The 21,255-nt window shown below is 40.3% G+C and overlaps 1 protein-coding gene across 3 annotated transcripts in view; it reads right to left on the bottom strand.

The window, feature by feature from the left end:
- The window catches only part of ankle2 (ankyrin repeat and LEM domain containing 2), a 45,493-nt gene that overhangs the window by 513 nt on the left and 23,725 nt on the right, over positions 1-21,255 (bottom strand). For all 3 annotated transcript variants that reach the window (XM_068054645.1, XM_068054644.1, XM_068054646.1), the window contains 9 exons: positions 18,747-18,940; positions 17,604-17,792; positions 15,724-15,846; positions 15,578-15,644; positions 14,086-14,267; positions 13,037-13,134; positions 11,702-11,880; positions 8,328-9,237; positions 5,597-5,728 (listed from right to left, as the gene is read on the bottom strand). In XM_068054645.1, the coding sequence (XP_067910746.1) occupies positions 5,597-5,728; positions 8,328-9,237; positions 11,702-11,880; positions 13,037-13,134; positions 14,086-14,267; positions 15,578-15,644; positions 15,724-15,846; positions 17,604-17,792; positions 18,747-18,940 (2,074 nt within the window). The remainder of the gene's footprint in view (positions 1-5,596; positions 5,729-8,327; positions 9,238-11,701; positions 11,881-13,036; positions 13,135-14,085; positions 14,268-15,577; positions 15,645-15,723; positions 15,847-17,603; positions 17,793-18,746; positions 18,941-21,255) is intronic.

Below are 21,255 nucleotides of genomic sequence, written 5' to 3'. Positions count from 1 at the left end.
CAGGAACAAACAAATAAAAAGTTGTAAAAGCAACTGCATATCAATTTAACAAATTATTATAGATGCTGGAACTCTGAAAGAGATCAGAAAGTACCAGAAATACTCAGCAGGTCTGGCAGCATCTGTGTAAAGAGAAACAGAATTAACGTTTCAGGTCTCTGACCCTTCATCAGAACTGGCAAAAGTTAGATTTACATTTCTAACTTTTCCCACTTCTGATGAAAGGTCACAGACCTGAATCGTTAACTCTGTTTCTCTCTACACAGATGCTGCCAGACCTGCTGAGTATTTCCGGCACCTTCTGATCTCATTGACAATTTTAAGCATTGACAGCAAGATACTTTTCTAATCAGAATGACTTAATTATAACCAGAACTACAATATGACAACTGCTTCACTGCAGGCAGTCTTGGTCAACATCCCACACAACTGATCAAGCAAGGAGCTAAATACCATTGCGTCTAATGTACATTATCAGAGGAAAACCTCCCAGTGCATCAGCCAGCTCTAGGACGACAACATACGTGCACATAAAGAAAAAGTTGGCCAAATCAAACTGTTGCCTTCAGTGACTTCACTCAAATACGATGGATTAAGTATGAGGATAAGTCACTTATCAACAATGATTCACATGGTTTTGGGGTGGGGGGGCCACGAAGGTGGGGCAATCAGAATGTCAAACTGCAGAGCAAATAATTGGATGGTGTTAAAGATTTGTCTGGGTAAATACCAACTATGCCTTCACAAACAGTGAACAAAGGTTACATGAATGTATTAAATATTTGTATGAGCCCTTTCAAGGCCTACATGTAATTTGCAATCACATTTTCTGCAGGGCCTCAGCAGAGCAACCTGAGATATTGAGGGAATACAAGTTGTTCAAGCCCATTTCAGGACTTGAGAACGTGATCTAAACTTAACATTCAGCTCTGCTGCAGTTCCTGTCCTTTGGATGATGCATGGAAAAAGCAGATGGGACCTTGGTTTAAGTGGATTTGTAAAGTTTCCACTGCACTCTAAGAGAAGCAGAAAATTCTCCCTGGTGTCCTAGCCAACAATGCTCCCTCAACCAAACACCACTAAAAACATCAACTGGTTATACATCCCATTGCTGTTTTGGGGATTTGTGCACAAAATGGCTGCTCTTCAAAGAGTGCGGAATGCTTTGGCTCTTCCTGTGAAATATGATATAAATGGTCCCATTTCCCCTCTTGTGGTCTGCTTGTAATACCTGATATATTAGAAAGCATTTTAAATAGCTGGGAGGGGGGCAAGAGAGTAATCAAAGCTTGCAATAATCAGCATGTTGGAATAATCCCACGCAAATTCTGCTTGTCCAGATTTCTAATATCAGAACTATTCAACTGAATTAATTCAATAGAAACCATTCATAGAATCAGAGCAATTTAGCTCGACCTACTCCCCAGCTCTTTCTCTGTAGACCTGCAACTTTTTTTTCCCTTCAGGTGCCTATCCAATTCGCTTTTGAAAGCCACAATTGAATCTGCCTTCACCACACTCTCAAGCAGCACGTTCCAGATCATAGCCACTTGCTGTGTAAAAAAGACTTTTCTTGTGTTGCCTTTGGTTCTTTTGCCAATCACCTTAAATTGGTGTCCTTGGATTCTCGTCCGCTTCTGCCAATGGGAACAGTCTCTCCCTACCTACTCTGTCCAGACCCCTCATGATTGTGAACATCTCTATCAAAGTTCCTCTCAACGTTTCTTCTCTAAGGAGAACAACCCCAGCTTCTCCAATATATCCACATAAGTGAAGTCCCTCAACCCTGGAACCATTCATATAAAATTATTTCTAAGTACCAAGTTATTTTGTTAATGAAATATATATTGTAATTGCTTTGCTTCATATTGCATCTTTTCTTGTTTTTCCAAAGGCAACTGCTGCCTACTCTACTGGTGATATGATGTTCACACTGAGGGAATTAAAAGTTGTCCTAACTGTACAAAGTACAGTTTGGGGCGGCACAGTGGCGCAGTGGTTAGCACCGCAGCCTCACAGCTCCAGTGACCTGGGTTCAATTCCGGGTACTGCCTGTGTGGAGTTTGCAAGTTCTCCCTGTGTCTGTGTGGGTTTCCTCCGGGTGCTCCGGTTTCCTCCCACATGCCAAAGACTTGCAGGTTGATAGGTAAATTGGCCATTAGAAATTGCCCCTAGTGTAGGTAGGTGGTAGGGAAAATATAGGGACAGGTGGGGATGTGGTAGGAATATGGGATTAGTATAAGTGGGTGGTTGATGGTCGGCACAGACTCGGTGGGCCGAAGGGCCTGTTTCAGTGCTGTATCTCTAAACATCCCAAAGTGCTTTGCAACCAATTAAGTATTTCTGAAGTGTAGTCACTGCTGTAGTCTAGGAAATGCAGCAATTTGTGCACAGCAAGCTCCCATGAACAGTAAAGTGACGTGGATAATTTTCTTTTTTAAAAAGTGATCTCGGTCAAGGATTAAATATTGGCCAAGACACGGAGAACTCTCCTGCTCATCTTTGAAGAGTTAGTTTGACTTTTGGAGAGATAAAGCATGTGACTGAAACAGCACCTTGAGAAAGAGTCATTACAATTTAGCATTAGACTGGGAAATGGTTATCACATTTAGAACGCAGTCTGTTCTTTTAATATGGTCCAAATGCCCATGTTTGGCAGGAATTAGTTTGGTTTTTTAGAATGTTTTCCCTTCCTTTTTCTCAAGTCTCTGTGCACTGCAGCATCTAGCTGGGGTCACTCACACCCTGGTAGCCTGCTCGAGAACAACCCTGATTCAGGCTTTGCCAATCACCAGGAGTGACTCTCCTCCTGTCACCCCAGCTAGCTCTTTCTCCCTATGGGAAGCATCTGGCTTCCTCCCCAGATTAAAGTGTTACTTAAAGTAAATCTATGACACTATGCATGTAAACATTACGAGAACAGTAGCATAGTGGTTATGTCACTGAGCTAGTAATCCAGAGGCCTGGACGAATGATCCAAAGCAGAGTTCAAATCCCACCTCAGTAGCAGGGAAATTTAAATTCAGTTAATCAATAAATCTGGAATAAGAAGTTAGTATGAGTAATGGTGACCATAATACCACCAGAGTGTTGTAAAAACCCATCTGGTTCACTAATGTCCTTTTGGGAAGGAAAACTGCTGTCCTCACCCAGTGTGGCTTTATACATGACTTCAGACCCAGAGCAATGTGGTTGACTCTTAACTGCCCTCTGATATGGCCTAGCAAGCCACACATTTAAAGACAATTAGGGATGAGCAAACAATGCTGTCCTCACCTGTGATGCTCACCTCCCATGAATAAAGAAAAAATGCATGGTGGATTAGCGTCAGTTCGCAATACACATTGAAACAATGCAGAGCTTCATGTTTTAAATATAGTAAATAAATAACAAAAAAAATTAGAATTCACCTACATGCTATGAAAAAAAAATCACAACTTTCAGATGGCAAGTTAAAAAAAAGAGTTGGCAGTTGAGTAAGAAGCATAATAGCCTTACCAATAGAGTTGCACCATATTGGGCAATAAGAAAATTCGGGAGAATTGACTGTGACACACCTCCACTCACCATCACAGAAGAATGACAGTTGGATAATACAATCTTCCCAATCTACAGAGTGGAGATATCCTTCCTACTAATTTCACGGGGATTGGGTTCCAAATCTCTACTGGGTTTTGGTCAATAAGTTGCCAATGGCTTGGTGGATAAAGGCATTTGTTGGATGTTGGTCCTGAGCCATTTAAACCAGTATAGTCCCAGGTCTGATTCACAGGCAGAGAGTTAGCTGATCACCTCCATGGCCAATGTAATTGATCATAGCTCCCCTGGTCTAGCAGAGGGAAAAATCAGCACAGGAGTTCCAGATCCTGAATGCTATCCAGTCACTTGTTACAGAACAGCCGCATTTCTTCTCTTACTTTTCCCTGCATAGTGGGAAATTGCCTCAAGTGTGATAACTGAATGAGGTATCCAAGGTCCGAATGCTGTAAACCCATATACCAGAATCTTCAAAAGGGTTGGGAAACAGTAGCTAGTGAATGATGCCAACAACTATGCACTCCTTCCTATGCACTTTATAACACATTTATACTGTAATTTTAATCAAAATATCTTAATAAAGTAATACAAAAACTTCACAAATTTATTGCCAAGAACTTTACTGTAGAGTGGCTCACTGCATATACAAAGGTCTCACTGTTCAACATAAAACAGGATCAGTAAGAAGCATTTGCTGTTCACCATAACAATAATTCAGCTCCCAAGGAAACATCTATATATAACCAGAAAATGAAACACCATTATTGAATCATCAATGTATCACTGCATCCTAGTTTGCTACCGAGTGACATCGACCATCCTGTGGCCATACTGGATCACATGGCTACCTCTACTGGATGATCATTTAGATAAGTATCTATTATTTTCTAGCATTTGTGCAAAACTCAAAAATATATAACTTCACAGAAACGCAAAATATGCTGAAAACAGCAAATTCTATACCAAATATTTGGTACGTGGGAATTAAATCCTTTCACATACACAACACTTGCTTTTCAACACAAAAGGCTACACTGTCTTGGTCAGTTTTCTCTTGTTCCCTCTTGAAAGTGGTGACATTATTTGGGATACAGTTGATGGCAGCAACACTCTAGCACCTTGGACCCAGGCTATTTTTTGTGTATGAGCTTAGAGCATGAGCATCAGCAGGTTGCTTGATTCTGGGAGCCCAATGATGACAATTCTGTCTCTAGCTACATATGCACACTTCCCAGTGGGGATCAACGGACAGCATTCAAGACCAGGACTTTTCTCCTCCTGAGTGAAGAGGGCGCTGAACCGGAGGTCAGCATCAGGCACCGAGATGAACCAACTCAGTACAGACAAGGAATCAGAGAGACTCAATGATCTGCATGACCTGATACTGGGCTTTTGGGAATCTGATATATAAGCTCAAAACACTATATATTTTTGGGTGATGTAGTATAGTGATTGTGGTACTGGACTATCAACCCAGAAGCTGAAAGTTCAAATGCTACCAAGGAAAGGAGTAAAACTAGATTCAAGTGAATCTAGTCATTTGTGGAATGGGGGCAGAAAAAAAAAATGAACATGAAGGATGCTGGACAGTAAAAACTAAACTAGCACACGACTATCCTGCAAAGAAGGGAATCTGTCATCCCCATATCTGGCCTGGCCTGGCCTCCACACAAATCCAGTCCCATACTATGTAGTTTAGCCCTTTTAAAAGGCCAAAAACAAGTGCAACAGAAGGCTCACCATTACCATCTTAGGTTAACTAGCAAGTCTCACCAGAATCAATCATATCCCGAAAAGGCTATATTTCAATTAGAATTTATAAATATACAAGAAAAAAAGCAGACCACTAGGAAATACACTTTTACTACCTCCCTGCGTATGTAATATATTATAAGATACATTAAGGCAGTGTGGATTTGATTTCTTCAAAGTTAGGAACTTAAGGATAGGTCACCGTAAAAGGATCCTCCTTCTTCTGAAGAGGATGTGCCAGTTATATTTTCGATACTTATGTTCACATGTCTGAGTGTGAGAGGCTTTCTTTGCTTTCAAAACCCACCTCTGCATATCTGACATGGAGTAGGAGTGCATTCTGCTCTTCCACTGACTCAAACATGGGAACGTTTGAGGGTCAATGTCAATACCATTCAGTGCAGCTAAAACATCACTGTCAAGCTTCGTTGGTTCATCCCTGGAGGGGAGAAAAGAGGATTGTATATGCTTCAATGTTAATTGTTAACTTCAATGGCTTTACTTAAATAAAAAGCACAATATTCCAACTGTTCAGAACATTCTTTTAGTTTTCTCCTTTCCTTTGCTGGAGTATGTTTCACACATCGAGCAATCTTTCCTTTCCTAGGTCAAGTGGCCATCTTTTATTTCTGAACCTAGCGAAGCTATTTGGCCTTTGGAAGGCATTGTATTCTGGCCTAATGTCTATACCATGCAGCAGTTTCCTGGAGGAGTCATTACACAGCAATAAGAAGCAGGACCCTTGCCCCTATCCCAGAGTGCTCAAGCCATTTGGAAGAACTGAACTAGACTCAGATCTACCAATTCAACACTGATCAGGAATGAAACCTCCCTTATGCCTGGTTCTAAACAGAGGGAGGAAGCTCAGCAAATTCCATTTTAAATGCATTTATTACTTGTATAATTTATGGTTACAAAATTCCATCCTCCTACAACAGAAGAATGCGGATTATAACTTGACTCTAAAGGAAAATACTCCTGCAAATAAATTAGCAATAACGGTTCTCCGAGGCTGATTCCAGTAATCAAATCAGTGGTTTCCAGATAGTCTGACCATTGGATTTTCACTGTCATATAATGTCAGATTAGATCACTGTTTTGAAATCAGTGACAAGTATTTTATTTTCTGGCAAACACCTTGTTTTAATCAGGATGTGCAATGTCAGGGTTGAGGAATGGTACACTGCATTCACTTTGGATATCCAGAGTCAGCATCAAGCACTCACACCACCAATAGGAAGGGCTATATGGGGAATAAAGCTCTGTTCCAATAACTCGCTTTAATCCAACTCCCTCCACGGCACCAATGTGACATTTTCCATTTCCTACAGCTGTGTGAGCAAGCCAAGTGCGAAATCATGACTAGTCTGTGGAACAAATTACTCCATCAGTCCAGGCAAGAATTCAAAATAGGTCCAAAGACATGAAAGAACAGTGTGTCAACACAAGTTGCTCGGGGAATTCTGTCCCTCTATCCACTCATTTTGTTCAGTTCCAGCTCCATTTCTGGTGCTCACAGCTGTCCATACTGTCCATGTCCAATGATATTTTTACAGTGAAAGATAAATTTTGAATTTATTGCATGCTTGCTGAATCATTTTGCAGTTGATTACTAGGAAATTTCAGTGGTCTGTACGTTTCACTTGAAATATTAATCTGCTGATCTGGGGCAGGCAGTGGGGTATGAAATATACATACAGCCTCAGTGGCCCTGGGAGGCGAGAAGGGAAGAATAAACTCAGAGCTATCTGATGGAAGGTCACAGACCTGAAACGTTAAATCTGTTTCTCTCTCTATAGATGCTGCCAGGCCTGCTGAGTGTTTCCAGCACTGTTTTTATTATATTATATTTTATATTGTGTTTTATAATAAAAAGAGCTCCTGCTCCCATTCAACATATACCCTCAGTTAGAAAGTGCCTGCACATATAGTTACATATACTCTCTCTCATACAGATTAGGCAAGGACAATGTTAGGCTGGGCTGAATAACCCAAGGCAGTAATGGTTCAAGTGCTTGAATAAAGAAGGACTGTCAATGCCTTCAAAACCTTCCAGTATAGTTTGGTGCCTTCAAGCGAGGAGTGAAGGAAGTCCTTAAACTTACTGCACAACCAACATTACTCCAATAGATAGATTATTATTTTCTGTGTAAACTAGTAGAATTGTGCAAAGTCGTTAAAAAAAGCATATAGGATAATTTCCTTTATTGGCTGAGGCATAGAATGCAAGAGCAGGGAGGTTATGCTAGAACTGTACAAAACACTAGTTAGGTCACAACAAAAGTACTGCGGACAGGAAGAATGCGATCACTAGAGAGGGTACAGAGGAGATTTCCGAAGATGTTACCAGGACTGCAGAATTTTAGCTATAAAAACAAAGGGCTGGATAGGCTAGAGTTGATTTCTTTGGAACAGAGGAGTCTGAGGAGAGATTTAATTGAGATGCATAAAATTATGAGGGACCTAGATAGAGTGGAGAGGAAAGACCTATTTCCCTGAGGTCAATAATCAAGGGGCATAGATTTAAAGCAATTGGTAGAAGGATTAGAGGGGAGTTGAGGAGAAACTTTTTCACCCAGAGGGCGATGGGGGTCTGGAACTCTCAGCCTGAAAAGGATGGTAGAGACAGAAACCCTCAATGAATTTAAAAATTACTTGGATAAGTGTTGGAAATGTTGTAACCTACAGGGCTACAGATCAAGAGCTGGAAAGTAGGATTAAGCTGGATAGGTCTTTTTCAGCTGGCATAGGCACAATGGGCCAAATGGCCTCCTTCCATGCTGTAAATTTTCTATGTTTCTTATATGAAGCCAAGTTCTAGTAAGCTGAAGTAAATGACAGCAAGAAATACTTTACTAAAGTGATGAGATGTTTGCACTAATGATAGAAGCAAGCTCCTGCATTTTAAAGTAGGAAAATAAACAAAAGTAGGTTGGACTAGTTGGATACTCAAGCAAGTTGGATTGAGACATCTAGTTGCATTCACCCTTCAGGAAATGCCCAGCACCTCCCCATCAACAATATCAGCAGTTCCTTACCCAACCAGAAATATTCCCTTGATAGATCCTTTTCCTAAAGACCCTGGGGTGTGCTTGGGAAGAAGTTGCTGTATATCTTCTGGGGATCTGTAGGTGACGCTCTCCAACCTGGAGTTCAGCTTGTTTTGAGACGCATTGGATTCCTGTGTTGGAAAATGTACAGAAACGTCCATCTCCAAATCAGGAGAGCTCTCGGTCCTATAGGACAAGGTGCTGCTATGTGCATAGTTCCTCTGATTTTCAAGCTGTAAAGTTGCCACCTTTGATGTGCATAATGGCAATAAGTCTGAGATTTCATCACCATCTTCGACTACAGGCTGCTTCTGGTTGGGACTGAGTAATGGATTCTCTTTCCTGGTTTCTATTTCAGTCAACCCATCAGTCTCAATTAGATCAGCCTTATAATAGTGAGTGTCCTGGTTATACACAGAGCTTTTTTCACAAGCTACCAATTCCGACACATTCCCGCCCATTAACTCTGCTGTTATTTCACTCGCCTCAGAAAAATTTCTCTCTTCGTTATCATGCAGCGAAAGCTTTTCAAATTCAGCCATGAGATTAGAAACAGGAGAAAGGATATCTTTTGATCCAGACGTGGTAAATGAATGAGAACATCGTCCTCCAGGCTTTTCATTACCAACAGGGGAACAAATTCCATTTAAATTAGACGAGATCTCCCTGTCAGGCTTATTTAGATTGTCTGTGGAATCAATAATGTCTGCTGTGCGCTGCACAGGAAGTATATGGCACCCGTTTTCTTCAATGGCACCAGGGCTATTTCCAGGTATAAGAACTGACTTGCTGACTTTCAATGCAGCATTTTGTCTATTTTTCAATTCTTCTAAACTAATGTCATCATCATCCAGAAAAGCACCAACAGAGATGGAGTTGCAGTATTTACTGGTTTTACCTGGGGAAGAAAAGAAGAAGTTTTGATTGCACTTTGCCAGCACAAAGTCCTCAATAATCCTAGTAATGACTCAAGTTTAGTTGAAAATTATTATTCATCATTATTCCTATTTGAAAATCAGAGTGAAAAGAATGGGGAACTCACTATCCCATGGAGTGGTTGAGGTACATAGTATAGATGTTTTTCAGGGGAAGCCAGATAAGTACTTGAGGAAGAAAGGAATAAAAGATATGTTGACAGGGTAAGATGAAGTAAGGTGGGGAGAGGCTTGTGTGGAGCATGAGTTTGCACAAACCACTTGGGCTGGTTTCTGTACTGTAAATTCTACGTAGTTATGAATGACTAAGATTGTTGATTTGTTGAATGTGTCCATTCAAACCTTATCATGGAAACTGCCCCAAATAAAGTAATAGAAGTAAATGAAGGTACTCCCATCGTTCCTATTATATTCCAGAAAGCCAGTGGGTGAAGGATGATACTGGAGCCAGTCTTAGTCTAACGTTTATTTACAGAGTGAAACATTACAAGCATACACCTCCTAACTCAAACGACACCCCAGTTTCAGCGAGTGTCTCTTCGTGTCTGTTCAAGTGAAGCCGCAATTAATGCCCTCCACCTGCATGATTAAAAACTGACATACAATTAGCAACCACACGCAGATCCAAGGGAACAGCGGAATGCCCTGCTCTTTAACTTGCCCTCCTTTTCCTGCATGGAAATGCTTTGCCTCTACTGGGTGCCTTCTCCCGAATTAAGGTTTGCAATCTGGTGGTTACAAAGAGTGTCTTGAGGTAGCAAACCTTACCCCTGACTGGGACAGATTAGAGCCTACATCCACATTGGTGCTCCAAACCCACTTCAGTAACCGTCTACCCCTTTGAAAGATTACAAATAGCCACGTGGCCATCATTGCAAGAAAAATTCTGTTTGAAATACAGTCAAGTCTACATCCACACAAGCAAGCTTTTGTTAAAAGCTTCAACTATTTATAATGTTGAAAATGAAAAGTGGTCTGGATCTGGATTTGCAAGTAGCAATGCCTGCATTATGTTATCTTTAACATGGCCAGCTGCTGCCTCATGAGAACTGGAACAGGAAACCAATTTCCTGTTCTTCCACAAAAAGGGTTAAGCATTTTTTCCCTGCAGTACAGTGTATACTGTATACTGGCAAATACATTCAACCTTTATTTGGGAATTAATGAAAGTGCATTGAGGGGTGTGGGGATTATTAAAGCTGTGTTTTACAGTAGACTCCTTATTAAACTGCATTATAGATAGGCCATTATGGAGGCAATCTGTTTCCTGGGTTTTAGTAAAGGATCGGTATAAATCCAGTCACAACTGCTCTGCCAGGAAGGTAAAAGCCTTACTTTTTGTTCCATCAAACCAAAAAAAAAATAAACTAACTTTGCATTGGCCAAATAGATTCACATACAAATCTACAAAAAGCTTGACAAAAATTATGTAATTCTCAAATCCTAATTAAATGTTTGCATAAGTTTTTCATTGGAACAAAGAAAATTAAGGGAGTGAATCTAAGAGGTTTCAAAGGTACAGAAGATTTTTAAAGAGTTAAAGAGAAAGGTTATTTCCACCTGGCTTGTGAAATAAGAGCAGTGGAGATTATCAAAGGAAGAAATATTTTAACACAGAACTACTAAAATCCTAAGTGTTATAATACAAATGGCTGATGAAGTAGAGATTATAAAATTTAGGAAGGAATTGGAAAATGAAAAATATAAAAGGGGACGGAAAGTGAAGGTAAACAGTATTAGGCCAATGTAGAATTAGGCCAAGTAGAAATAGTTGACCTTGCCACAAGCATGGCAATGGCGATATAGTTTTAGCCACTTTACACAGATTTTAGAAGAAATTGCCATAGACACACACAGGTAAATGTACTTCATGCATATATTATCTTAAAACTTTGTAGTCTTTCTCCTGCATCAAAGTTTGGAATTTGGCCATGAATTTACCAGACACAGAACATCTCAGTACAGCTTCTAGATTGTTGTCCAGTCGTTGTGAGTGGTATTTTGACTTCATCAGAGGGACTGCTGAGGTCTCACAATGCCATCCGTCAGACCCACCCCAGCTCTTCATCCAGAATGTGGTTGGATACAGTTTGCCCTTTGTTGTGATCAGCTCTGTTGTAGCCACTTGTTATTGATTGAGTTTGCTTTCATTTGCTGGCCTGGACCAGATATTCACATTGTGCTCAAGCTCACCACCATGGCAGCTCCCCTCTCCACATAAAGTTATTGCTGTTTTCATGGTGCTGAATGCAATTAGCCACATCTGGATTCCCAATTAGCCCCATGCAGCTAGTGGCTAATGTATTGGACTACTCAGTTGGGAGTATGTAGCTCAGGTGGAAGAGTTGTATCAGCACAGGGACAATGGACCAAACGGCATCTTTTTGTGCTATAATTTCTATGCTTCTAGGTTACTTTTACACTTACCACTTGGTAGAGGACCTTGGAATCTGTTGCAGATATAGATGTCCCCACCATCCTGTTCAGCTTTTTTACTCAGGTATTCTTCTATTTTTCTGATTCCTTCTGGTGTTGCAAGATCAATAAAGCAGCCAAGAAATTCCCAGTACTCAGACCACGGATGCCCCATTTCATGAGCTAAATCCCTGCAGATTATTGCAATACAGATGTACTTATTGAAAACACAACAGTGAATGATTTAAAAGCCTTCTTGGATAATCTTTTAATTTGTCTATAGCAGAAATAAATGTAAGTTTTACTACCATTTCAATAAAGGACTGAAGTTCCAAACATGGAATACACAAATTATACAGGTCTTGTATATTGTGTGTAATACAAGGGTAAGTGAAGTGATTCTGCATCCCATTGGGGAGTGCCCTACAATTTATAAGCTTATCAATCCCATTAACTATTCCATTTTAATCATTTATGTAGTTTTATATCTGTTTTGATCTTTGAGCCAGTTAACAGACTGGACCTTGTCCTACCACAGTTTCCTTCCTCTTTCCGCTCTGAAGGTACCGACTCTTGCTTAGGTCGGGCTGAGTGGGTGCCAGCAGTGGCCACACTTCACGTGGCTCAGACAGGAGCTATCAGCAGGCTATTCAACTGTTGAGGGAATCATGACACAGTCTGATGGTGTTCCAGCTGATGCCCACAATTGACTCCTTGCTGTAAGGTATGCAATCAGGAAAGGGAGCCCTGGCTGAACCTTTACCACCCTGACCCAAGAAGCACTCAAATTGAAGTCAACTAAGTCAGCATAAATTGGGAATTAACCCCAGCACCTTCGGAGCTGCAAAGCTTGGGTACGATACTAGGTTGGCAGCTTTACTTCCTAAACAAAGGGGGGAATGCCAGCTCTAGCCATTTTATGCTTAAATGCTACCTGAAAACCTCTACAGTTAAGTGTGACAGATTTTTTCTGTGGGGGTATCTACGGTGTACATGGCTGGACCATATCTGGAAGGAATGGGCTTGAAACCAGATGGCCTATTCATGTTCTCCTTTTCAGATGTAACAGGATTAGAAAGTGTGAAGCTTGCTGTTTCTAAACATCAATGTCGAAATTCAATATTGAGCTCCACAACATGCACATCTTGAGGTTTTACTATTCAAACATTAAAGTAAGCAACAAAATGGAAAAAGTGCACCTTTTCTTCTAAATGGAAGAGTAGCAACAGGAAATCAAGGAAGTAAAATACTTTCACTATCTTAACAACTTACCTTACTCAGACAGCAGTTTTATGCAGCTTGATTTATGCTATGACCTCTCCTACGATTGTGTTGTGTTGCCCTTACCTTCCAACTCTCTCATAGCCTCGCTCAGCATCCGCCTTTTTAAATTCGCTTGTTTTCTCTCGGGATGGAGTTTTCCATACTCTCCGAAATTCCTCTGCCTAAATTGAAAGAAAAAAAAATTGACTGTAGTACAAATAAATTGCATCTATTCTAATTTATATTGTATATACAGTAGGTTTGAGAGCTTGGCTAGTATGAGATCATTAGTATGACATTGGTTCCTTCTGCGAACATGCCCCTCCTGAACCATCGCAATAGGTTGAATTTATTTATGGATATTAAAGGGAAAGGGAAACATCCTACTACAAGGCAGAGATTTGCTCCAATGACTCAACTGGCCAAAAATGGTCACAGAGTTGAACATTTCTCTGTCACGTACACATCTAATGATGATCTTTTGAATGCTTGTTCACTTGTGAGTTAAGATGTGGTAACTTTGGTGTTAGCTGGTGAAAAGTAAAGTCTTTCCAATAATTGAGTAAATTCAGCTCCATTGGATGACATTTTAATTAATTTAAAAATTAATATTTGGAAAATTCAACTTACGCAAACTGTTAAATCTTAACTTTCCTGAGTCATTGACCTGAAATGTTGACTCTATTTCTCTCTCCACAGATGTTGTCAAACCTGCTGAGTGTTTCCAGCATTTTTTGTTTATATTGCCCCAGAGCACTGCCCTTTCCTGTCATTCCTTCAACTGCTCTTCCCATCATAATAAATGACCCCTGTTGTTAGTGGGGAGGCAGTGAATGAGCCAAGAATCGACACAATACAGGATAAATAATTTCCAATGATCACTGAGCATCATGAGGATGCTTTGTTTGGAGATCTCACAAGGAAAGGTAATCATGACTTCTTTCAAAAGGCTTTTAATTGACGTGGATCTATTAAAAGCTAAGAGTTTGTGTGTGTTTGTAAGACACAATTCTAAGGATAATGCTATGACATATATGTACCATCAGAATAGTTGCGTCATATAAACATACTTTATTGAAATACCATGCATTTGAATGCAAGAAATTTAATTTAAAAAAAAGGGAAATTGTTACCTTGGATGGAGTCATGGGTCCTGCAAATGCTCTAACTTCCATAACTGGATCCTTGGGATTCCCAGTATGCCTGGATAAAGATATACAGTGCAGCTTATCTGACTGATCAGGTGACCAGGGAGAACCAATGACAGGTGGGGATGAGTTGCCAGTATCTCTTAGCAATGGCACATAATAGCGATCTGAAACAGAATATCGGCAGTTCAATTCTGGCACCAGCGACAATTTGTACTTGCTGTAACCGAAACTCCTAAAACAGTACAAGACACTTAAAAATAAGAGGTCGAAGACAGCCAACATGATAGCAGAGCAGCTGAAATTGGGAAACAGAAGAGAGCCAGATATTTAATTGTGGTCTTTATATTAAATCTTCCAGATCATCAGAACCTTTGGACAGCAATTAATTCACATTAACAAGTCATTGTTTTCAAAAAAAGCAGTTCTACAAACTGACACACATAGCTTGAGCTGGGCAAGAGATTATACAGTCTGTACAAACTATTCTTGAAAAGCTGAGACTGAAGATCTATCTGTTCAAGGTAGAATCTACAGAATTAGCACCACCTTCTGGACAGACATCAGTACAACTAGATAATATGCACCATTTGTTGCAAGTTCCCATGTCTGCTGGTCCTAAACATGACAGAAGATCACAACTCAAGTTATTTGCAAGAAGGTACGTTACACACACTTTGCATCTAGATGCAACAGCGTGACTATATTCCAATTAGAACAAACATTTGGCAATCACCTGAAAATGAGGAAATACTAACTAAGCAGTCTGGGGACACATCCTAGAGGATAATGTGGCACAGAATTCATTCTTCTCCCACCCCTCTATTAACACCACCTGGAAGCAGAGATGATGGAAATAAGCCAATAACTGAGTGAAGAACAAGGAAAGTGATCCAGCTTATAGGAAAAATCATTAGAACAAAATCAGGCAGGTTTTAAACAGGGTGGGCGAGTCACTCCTTCAGATCACGAGGAGAAAATTACCCCCTTAGCAAACTCCTTAGACCAAACAAAATGAACTGCTTGAACCCTTCAATATACACAGTGCGTCCAGCGGCATTGCCATGCCAACAAACTTAATGTATTTTCCTACAGTGAAAATATACAATGTCACTGTAAACGTTTTGAAAATTTAAATTAAAAACATCTAAATTGCACAACAATTGTTCAATATATGCCCCCTTGCCTCTGCTTGAAAATATAGTCAGAAATACAATACGTTTCCTGTTAGAAAGCATTACCTTCAGAGTCTCATGGAGCATTGCCGTTTTGGGTCTCCATCACTCCTCTGTTGTTCCAGTGACTTATGTCCCTGCAACCCTCCCATAACACCTAACGGGCCAGCTTCTCAGACTAGCCAGAAAGCTGATTAAGAGCCATTCAATGCAGAAGGCTCTTCACGGACACGCACACTGCAGCATAACATTATAGTGGAATGACAGCATCCATTTTATTAAATCCTTACAGAACAACTAACCTTGTAAATACTCTCTGATCTTTTCCTTTAGGTCCTCAGATTTAGTTTCACTCCTTTCGCAGATAACCTGCAGAGGGAAAAAAAATCTTTATTTTGCTAACTTCAATTTAGCATAATTTGGGAGAAAAAGGGTACTGAAATCCTACCTCTATAGGAGTTTGGTCATACTTGTTCTTTGAAACTTTGCTGGTATCAGGATGCGAGCACAATACATTAACCACCTCTGCGTGCCCAAACTTACAGGCAAAGTGCAATGGTGTGTCAAAACCCTGAAAGTAAAGGTAAAGGATTTTTAGAGGACCTTTGATGCATCAGATGTTATCTAAAAATAATTCTTACAATTGAACATGGCAAACCAATGTATCTTTCAGCAATAAAACCCTACATTCCGAGCTTACGAAATAAACAATGACATGGATTTTAAGTGCTTTAGTAGGAAAAAGAGTAGTGTTTTGTTGATTAGCAGAGCACATGAAGAAAATACATTCTTTCCTTTAAAACATTGTCAATTTTTTTTTTATTTGCAGAGATTTAATAAACGCAGGCTAGGCTGCATTTATTGCCTATCCTGAGCTGCGCTGTGAAGATGGTGGTGTGCCTTCTCCTTCAATTGCTGAAGTCCTTATGGCTATGGTGCTCCCAAGATGGTGCCAGGATGGGAATTCCATGACTGTGAAGAACACACAGCAGTATATATCCAAGTCAGAAGGGTGAGACACAGAGGGGAACTTGGAAGGGATGATGCTCCGAAGACATTGCTGCTTTTGTCTATCTCGGAGGTAGAGGATACGGGGCTGAGAGGTACCACTGAAGTAAGCCTGGTGATTGCTACTGTGTATCTCTAGATAATACATATATACAGCCATAGTGTGCTGTCGTGAAGAGAAGGACACAAGTTCAGTGGCAGAGCAATGATCAACAAGACTACAGCGCCATGGATGAGCTTTGAATGTTGTTGATGTTACGATGTGATGCAACATCTCAGGGCTTGAGATCTTCCACTCATTATCCAGTGACCTCCAATGGAACATGCATGTGTACCTATGTGGGCAGTTTTAATATGTTAAAGGGGCTATATAAATGCAAGTTGTTGTTGACAGAACCAAGCTGACTGCTGTGTAACAATAGTTTGCTGACGGCAGTTGTCTAGAACATATGAACATCATCCACTCAGGTGAGATACGAGCCAACTGCTAGTGATTGTGTTTACTGTACCCCAGCAAGAATGGGTGTCTTCTTCCCAAGTATAATCGCTACTAGCTTGTGAAAATATTGAAAATATGAATGACCTTCAACCAGATGCATTAATATTTTGAGGTTCCAACAGTAATAAGTTTAGGTTCTTTAAGGTTAGATGGCTATTGAGATTTAGGTATCCATTTCCAATAGTTGAAGACATCATTGTCAACTTCCAAATGCAGGGTCTGCAAGATAATATGCAAGCCCTGTCTCAGAGCTCGGTGCTGATTTCCATTGATATCAATGATTGAGACATAGAACAAGAATGATACTAAAATGTGTTAATACCAAACAAGGAGATATGGAAAACTGAGAACAAACAAATGAGATGGTAGGACAGTGACAAGTTAATTAAATGGGCAGGTAACTGGTAGATGCATTTCAATGCACAGACATGCAAAGCACAAATTTTGGGAACAAGAACCGAGTTTGGGAAGTTTACCCTGAAGAGTAAGATGCTTAACGCAGTAGAAGACAAAAAAGATTTTGGGGTTACATGCTGGATTTTTTTTCAGCATTCTCATACAGACCACACTGGAAATATAGGTCCCTTAATGTACAACTCAACAGACAAACCTTACAAACTACAGTCCATCCTGAATCCCAGGCAACATACTGCCCTGTGTAGTTAGACCTAATTAACTAGTCACTTCGCATTTTTTTAATAGAACAATCATGCTCGTTCTTAATTGAAGGCAACACCTGCATGTTAATTTATTTAAAGACTTTTGGAAAAACAATATAAGTCACATTAATATTGATTGGGGGGAAATCATGCAATACCAACCACTTTATCAGGTGTGTTGAGATAAAGGTCAACTATGTATTTGATGCGTTTTTGCAGCATAACTTCATTATCATCTGGATACATCAGTAGCATAAATTCAGGGTTCTCCAATGTGTCCAGTAGAAGTTGGCAAATTTGAGGCTGATTCTCTTTAGCAGCAACATGCATAGCATTGTACCGACATCCTTCCTGTAGTTTATGCACAAGAAATATTTTATTTCTGTTAGGAAATGCATTTTCTTATCCTCCATCTTATTGCTGTTACCCCTTCAGGTCTCCGCCCCTGTTCTGTGCTCCATTCCCTTGCTGCGGTAGGTAGGTGACTTCCTTTCAGGATTCCAGCAACAAGCTGGATAACCAGATACCAGGAAGTTCTCAGCAGTCCTACTAATCCTGCTTTGTACAAACTTGGCACCTCAACTTACCCTCCCCTTCAAAATAAAACCTCAAATGCTTTGCTGGTGTCCATGTTATTGCAAACTGGCATAAGTCTCTACACCACTTCCACCGCCCCCCCCACCCCCCCAAACATATATCCAGATAACAGGGAGCTCAAGTATATCATCACTGTACTAACGTACAGTCTTCCCAGTGGGCATAACAGAAAGTAGAAATGTCAGTAATCCAGATCAGACTGGTACATGCTGTGAACCTGAAGTTTATCTGAGTACCATCACAAACATGACACAAGGATGAGTGAGCCAAGATTATGTGCAATATTTAGCAGGTCCTAAGAAGACTCTTATTCCACTTTCTGCTGTGCAACATGCTTAGCTGGTTTGGTTAAATGTTTTCTTATGCTTTAGAGTAACAGACCAATGAGTATTAGCAAGCACCCAGTGAATGAAATACCAAACCACAGGGGGCAAAACCACAAAACCAAAGTCAGCAAAGTGACTGAGAAATACAGGCAACTTCTATTCCAGGCACAATGCAGTGTCAGGACAGTGCTTCCAGTTACCACTGCACATATGTGTTGTTTCTATTTGAGCATCTCCCAATGTCTCACTCTCTCAAAATCATGAATTCTTTATTCATGAAGGTGAAGGTAATTTCCTGCAGTATTTGAACTATTCGGTGACAGGGTATGGTAGTAATCAACACTACAGTTTAACAAAAATATTTTGCATTGAATCCCCAAACCTGTAGAACTGTAGGGTTGTCTCCAGATCCGATTAGGTAACGTGGATTACTCCGCACAAGGCCAAGAAAAGCTGTCTTGTCTCCTTTTTCAACAGCCTTCCGCAGCTTGGATGTTAAGTCCTGAGAGCGTGGGCTTTTGAAACTATTGGGTCGCTCTCTGTTGGTGCTTTCTACTTCCAGAGAACTTGTGCCATCTGGCAGAAAATTCAAATAAGTAGAAAAACCTCAATAAATGTACTACTTTGATTGGAGGAAAAAGGACATATCTAAAATGTTCAAAGCATACAGATAAGCCCACTGTACCCTGATATAAAAAAACTCACCTCTCATTACTGCTTGTTAGAATGCTTTAAGATGACTCAAATGGTCAAACTATTGCAGCATCCTTTTGCTTAGGTTTTTAGTGCTTTAGCAACAGTGCAGTGTTACAAAAGTACTTCCATTTTTTGTTAAATTTTGAGGACTTGTGTTTTAAAACTGAAGAAAGGATTCCATAGGTGCTGGACTTTTTTTTTAAAAAAAAGTCATCAGAAGGTCTTTTGGACTTGGTTTGCAAACATGTACTGGAAGTCACCCGTCTTCAGAGAAATGACCAGCAGGTTTTTTTTTTGACTTGGGCAAGATGTTTACAGAGAAATGACAGGTCAAGATTTACAGGGGTCAGGAGGCTTGACTCGAAATATTGTTTTTGGCTTCACTTTGGATAGTGTGTTGGATTTTTAAAAAAACAGCCAAGAGAACAGTCATCCTAGCTAAGCTTTTCCATCTCTGTGAAAAACTCCTAGAAGCGAGTGTAAGAAATAGAGAAATTGATGCTACATTCATCCTGAAAAGGCTGCTTGCAACCCTTGTTGTCGCATTTCTCCTGAGATGCTGGAGAAACCTGCTGGATAAATCCTTGACGCCGCCTAAACGAACTGTTTCAGACAAAGATCCCAATGACGGCCATCTATGCGTATTTGGGACGCTAAACCAAAAAAAGGACAACTGACGTTTTTCCATATCTTCGCTTTTCTCGTCAACAATTAGCAAGTATTTGGCCAAGGTATTCTTTTTTGTCTTTTTGTAACAGAGCTCTAAAACGAAAATCTATGTTTTTCGGTTAACCGGGGTTATGTCTGTGTGTGTGCACGAGAGCGAGGCTAAGTTAAAAAGGAAATTTTCATATTTCAATCTGTATGTTTATGCTTTGCTTCATTACTGTTTAAATCTTGTTTTATAATAAACAACAAAATTATCAGTTTATTCAAGAGGCACAGTGGCGCAGTGGTTAGCAGTGCAGCCTCACAGCTCCAGTGACCCGGGTTCAATTCTGTGTACTGCCTGTGTGGAGTTTGCAAGTTCTCCCTGTGTTTGCGTGGGTTTCCTCCGGGTGCTCCTGTTTCCTCCCACATGCCAAAGACTTGCAGGTTGATAGGTAAATTGGCCATTAGCAATTGCACCTAGTATAGGTAGGTGGTAGGGAAATATAGGGACAGGTGGGGATGTGGTAAGAATATGGAATTAGTGTAGGATTAGTATAAATGGGTGGTTGATGGTCGGCACAGACTCGGTGGGCCAAAGGGCCTGTTTCAGTGCTGTATCTCTAAACTAAACTAAACCTGGTTGGTGTATTTTATTCTGGGATAAAGAGTAGAGTCTATGATTGACTGTATTGGTAACTGGGTAAACATTTAAATATATGTTGTGATCTGTGGAGAAGTGGAACTAGAAAAGACAGTGCACTCCTCCCACCTCGGTCGTAACAGGAAGAAAGGGAAAATCTTAATCTTGTCTCTATGAATGAACAGTTAACAATATGGAAACGCAAGGACAGCGAATGATAAACACCCATTTTAAGAAAAGGCTCATACTTTGATAGGAGACTAGTTGCCAAGACACACATGCCACAGCAAACGATAAAGATTTGGCCTACACACTTACAATATAAAAAAAGACTGTAGTTGAAAAGATTATAAGCTGGGTAAACATGTGACCTCAGCTAAACTATGTATTACGCAGGCACAGACCAAGTTTGTATTTATAGTACAAGAATAGAACCCGTTGCCTCCTCATCCCCACCACTGCCTCCTACCAAAGGGGGAGGGCTCTTGGGACAATCAGGAGCCAGGTACCCACTTGAACTGCCTGAAGGGCTGCAGCTGGTCACTCCAGGTCTTAGGAAACAGAAATGTGTTGTTCTCTTGCAAGGCTCAGACGTACTTGCAGTCAGTTGGAAGCCCACAGCCACAGAGGCAACCTAGACAACCAAAAATGATCACTCCAGGTCTGAGATTTCATCGTCATTTAATATAATAACACTGTAGAACAGTTATATAAAATCTAATACTGTTCTTAGTCAATGTAATAAAGATTATAAAAAGCACTACAGTATGAATCATAAGCAGAGTTATTGTCGCCCGACTAACAACCCTTTGTTGTGATGATAACCATGGAGGAAATCCACCAACACTGTTGTATGGCATTATTTTTTAAAAAGCTGAAGATATTGTAAAGTTCTTGGAATCTA

Source organism: Heterodontus francisci, chromosome 23 (assembly GCF_036365525.1).
Source record: "Heterodontus francisci isolate sHetFra1 chromosome 23, sHetFra1.hap1, whole genome shotgun sequence".
NCBI classification, from domain to species: Eukaryota; Metazoa; Chordata; class Chondrichthyes; order Heterodontiformes; family Heterodontidae; genus Heterodontus; species Heterodontus francisci.
The sequence above is the reverse complement of the archived record's forward strand: the minus strand, read 5'-3'. Positions and strand labels throughout refer to the sequence as shown.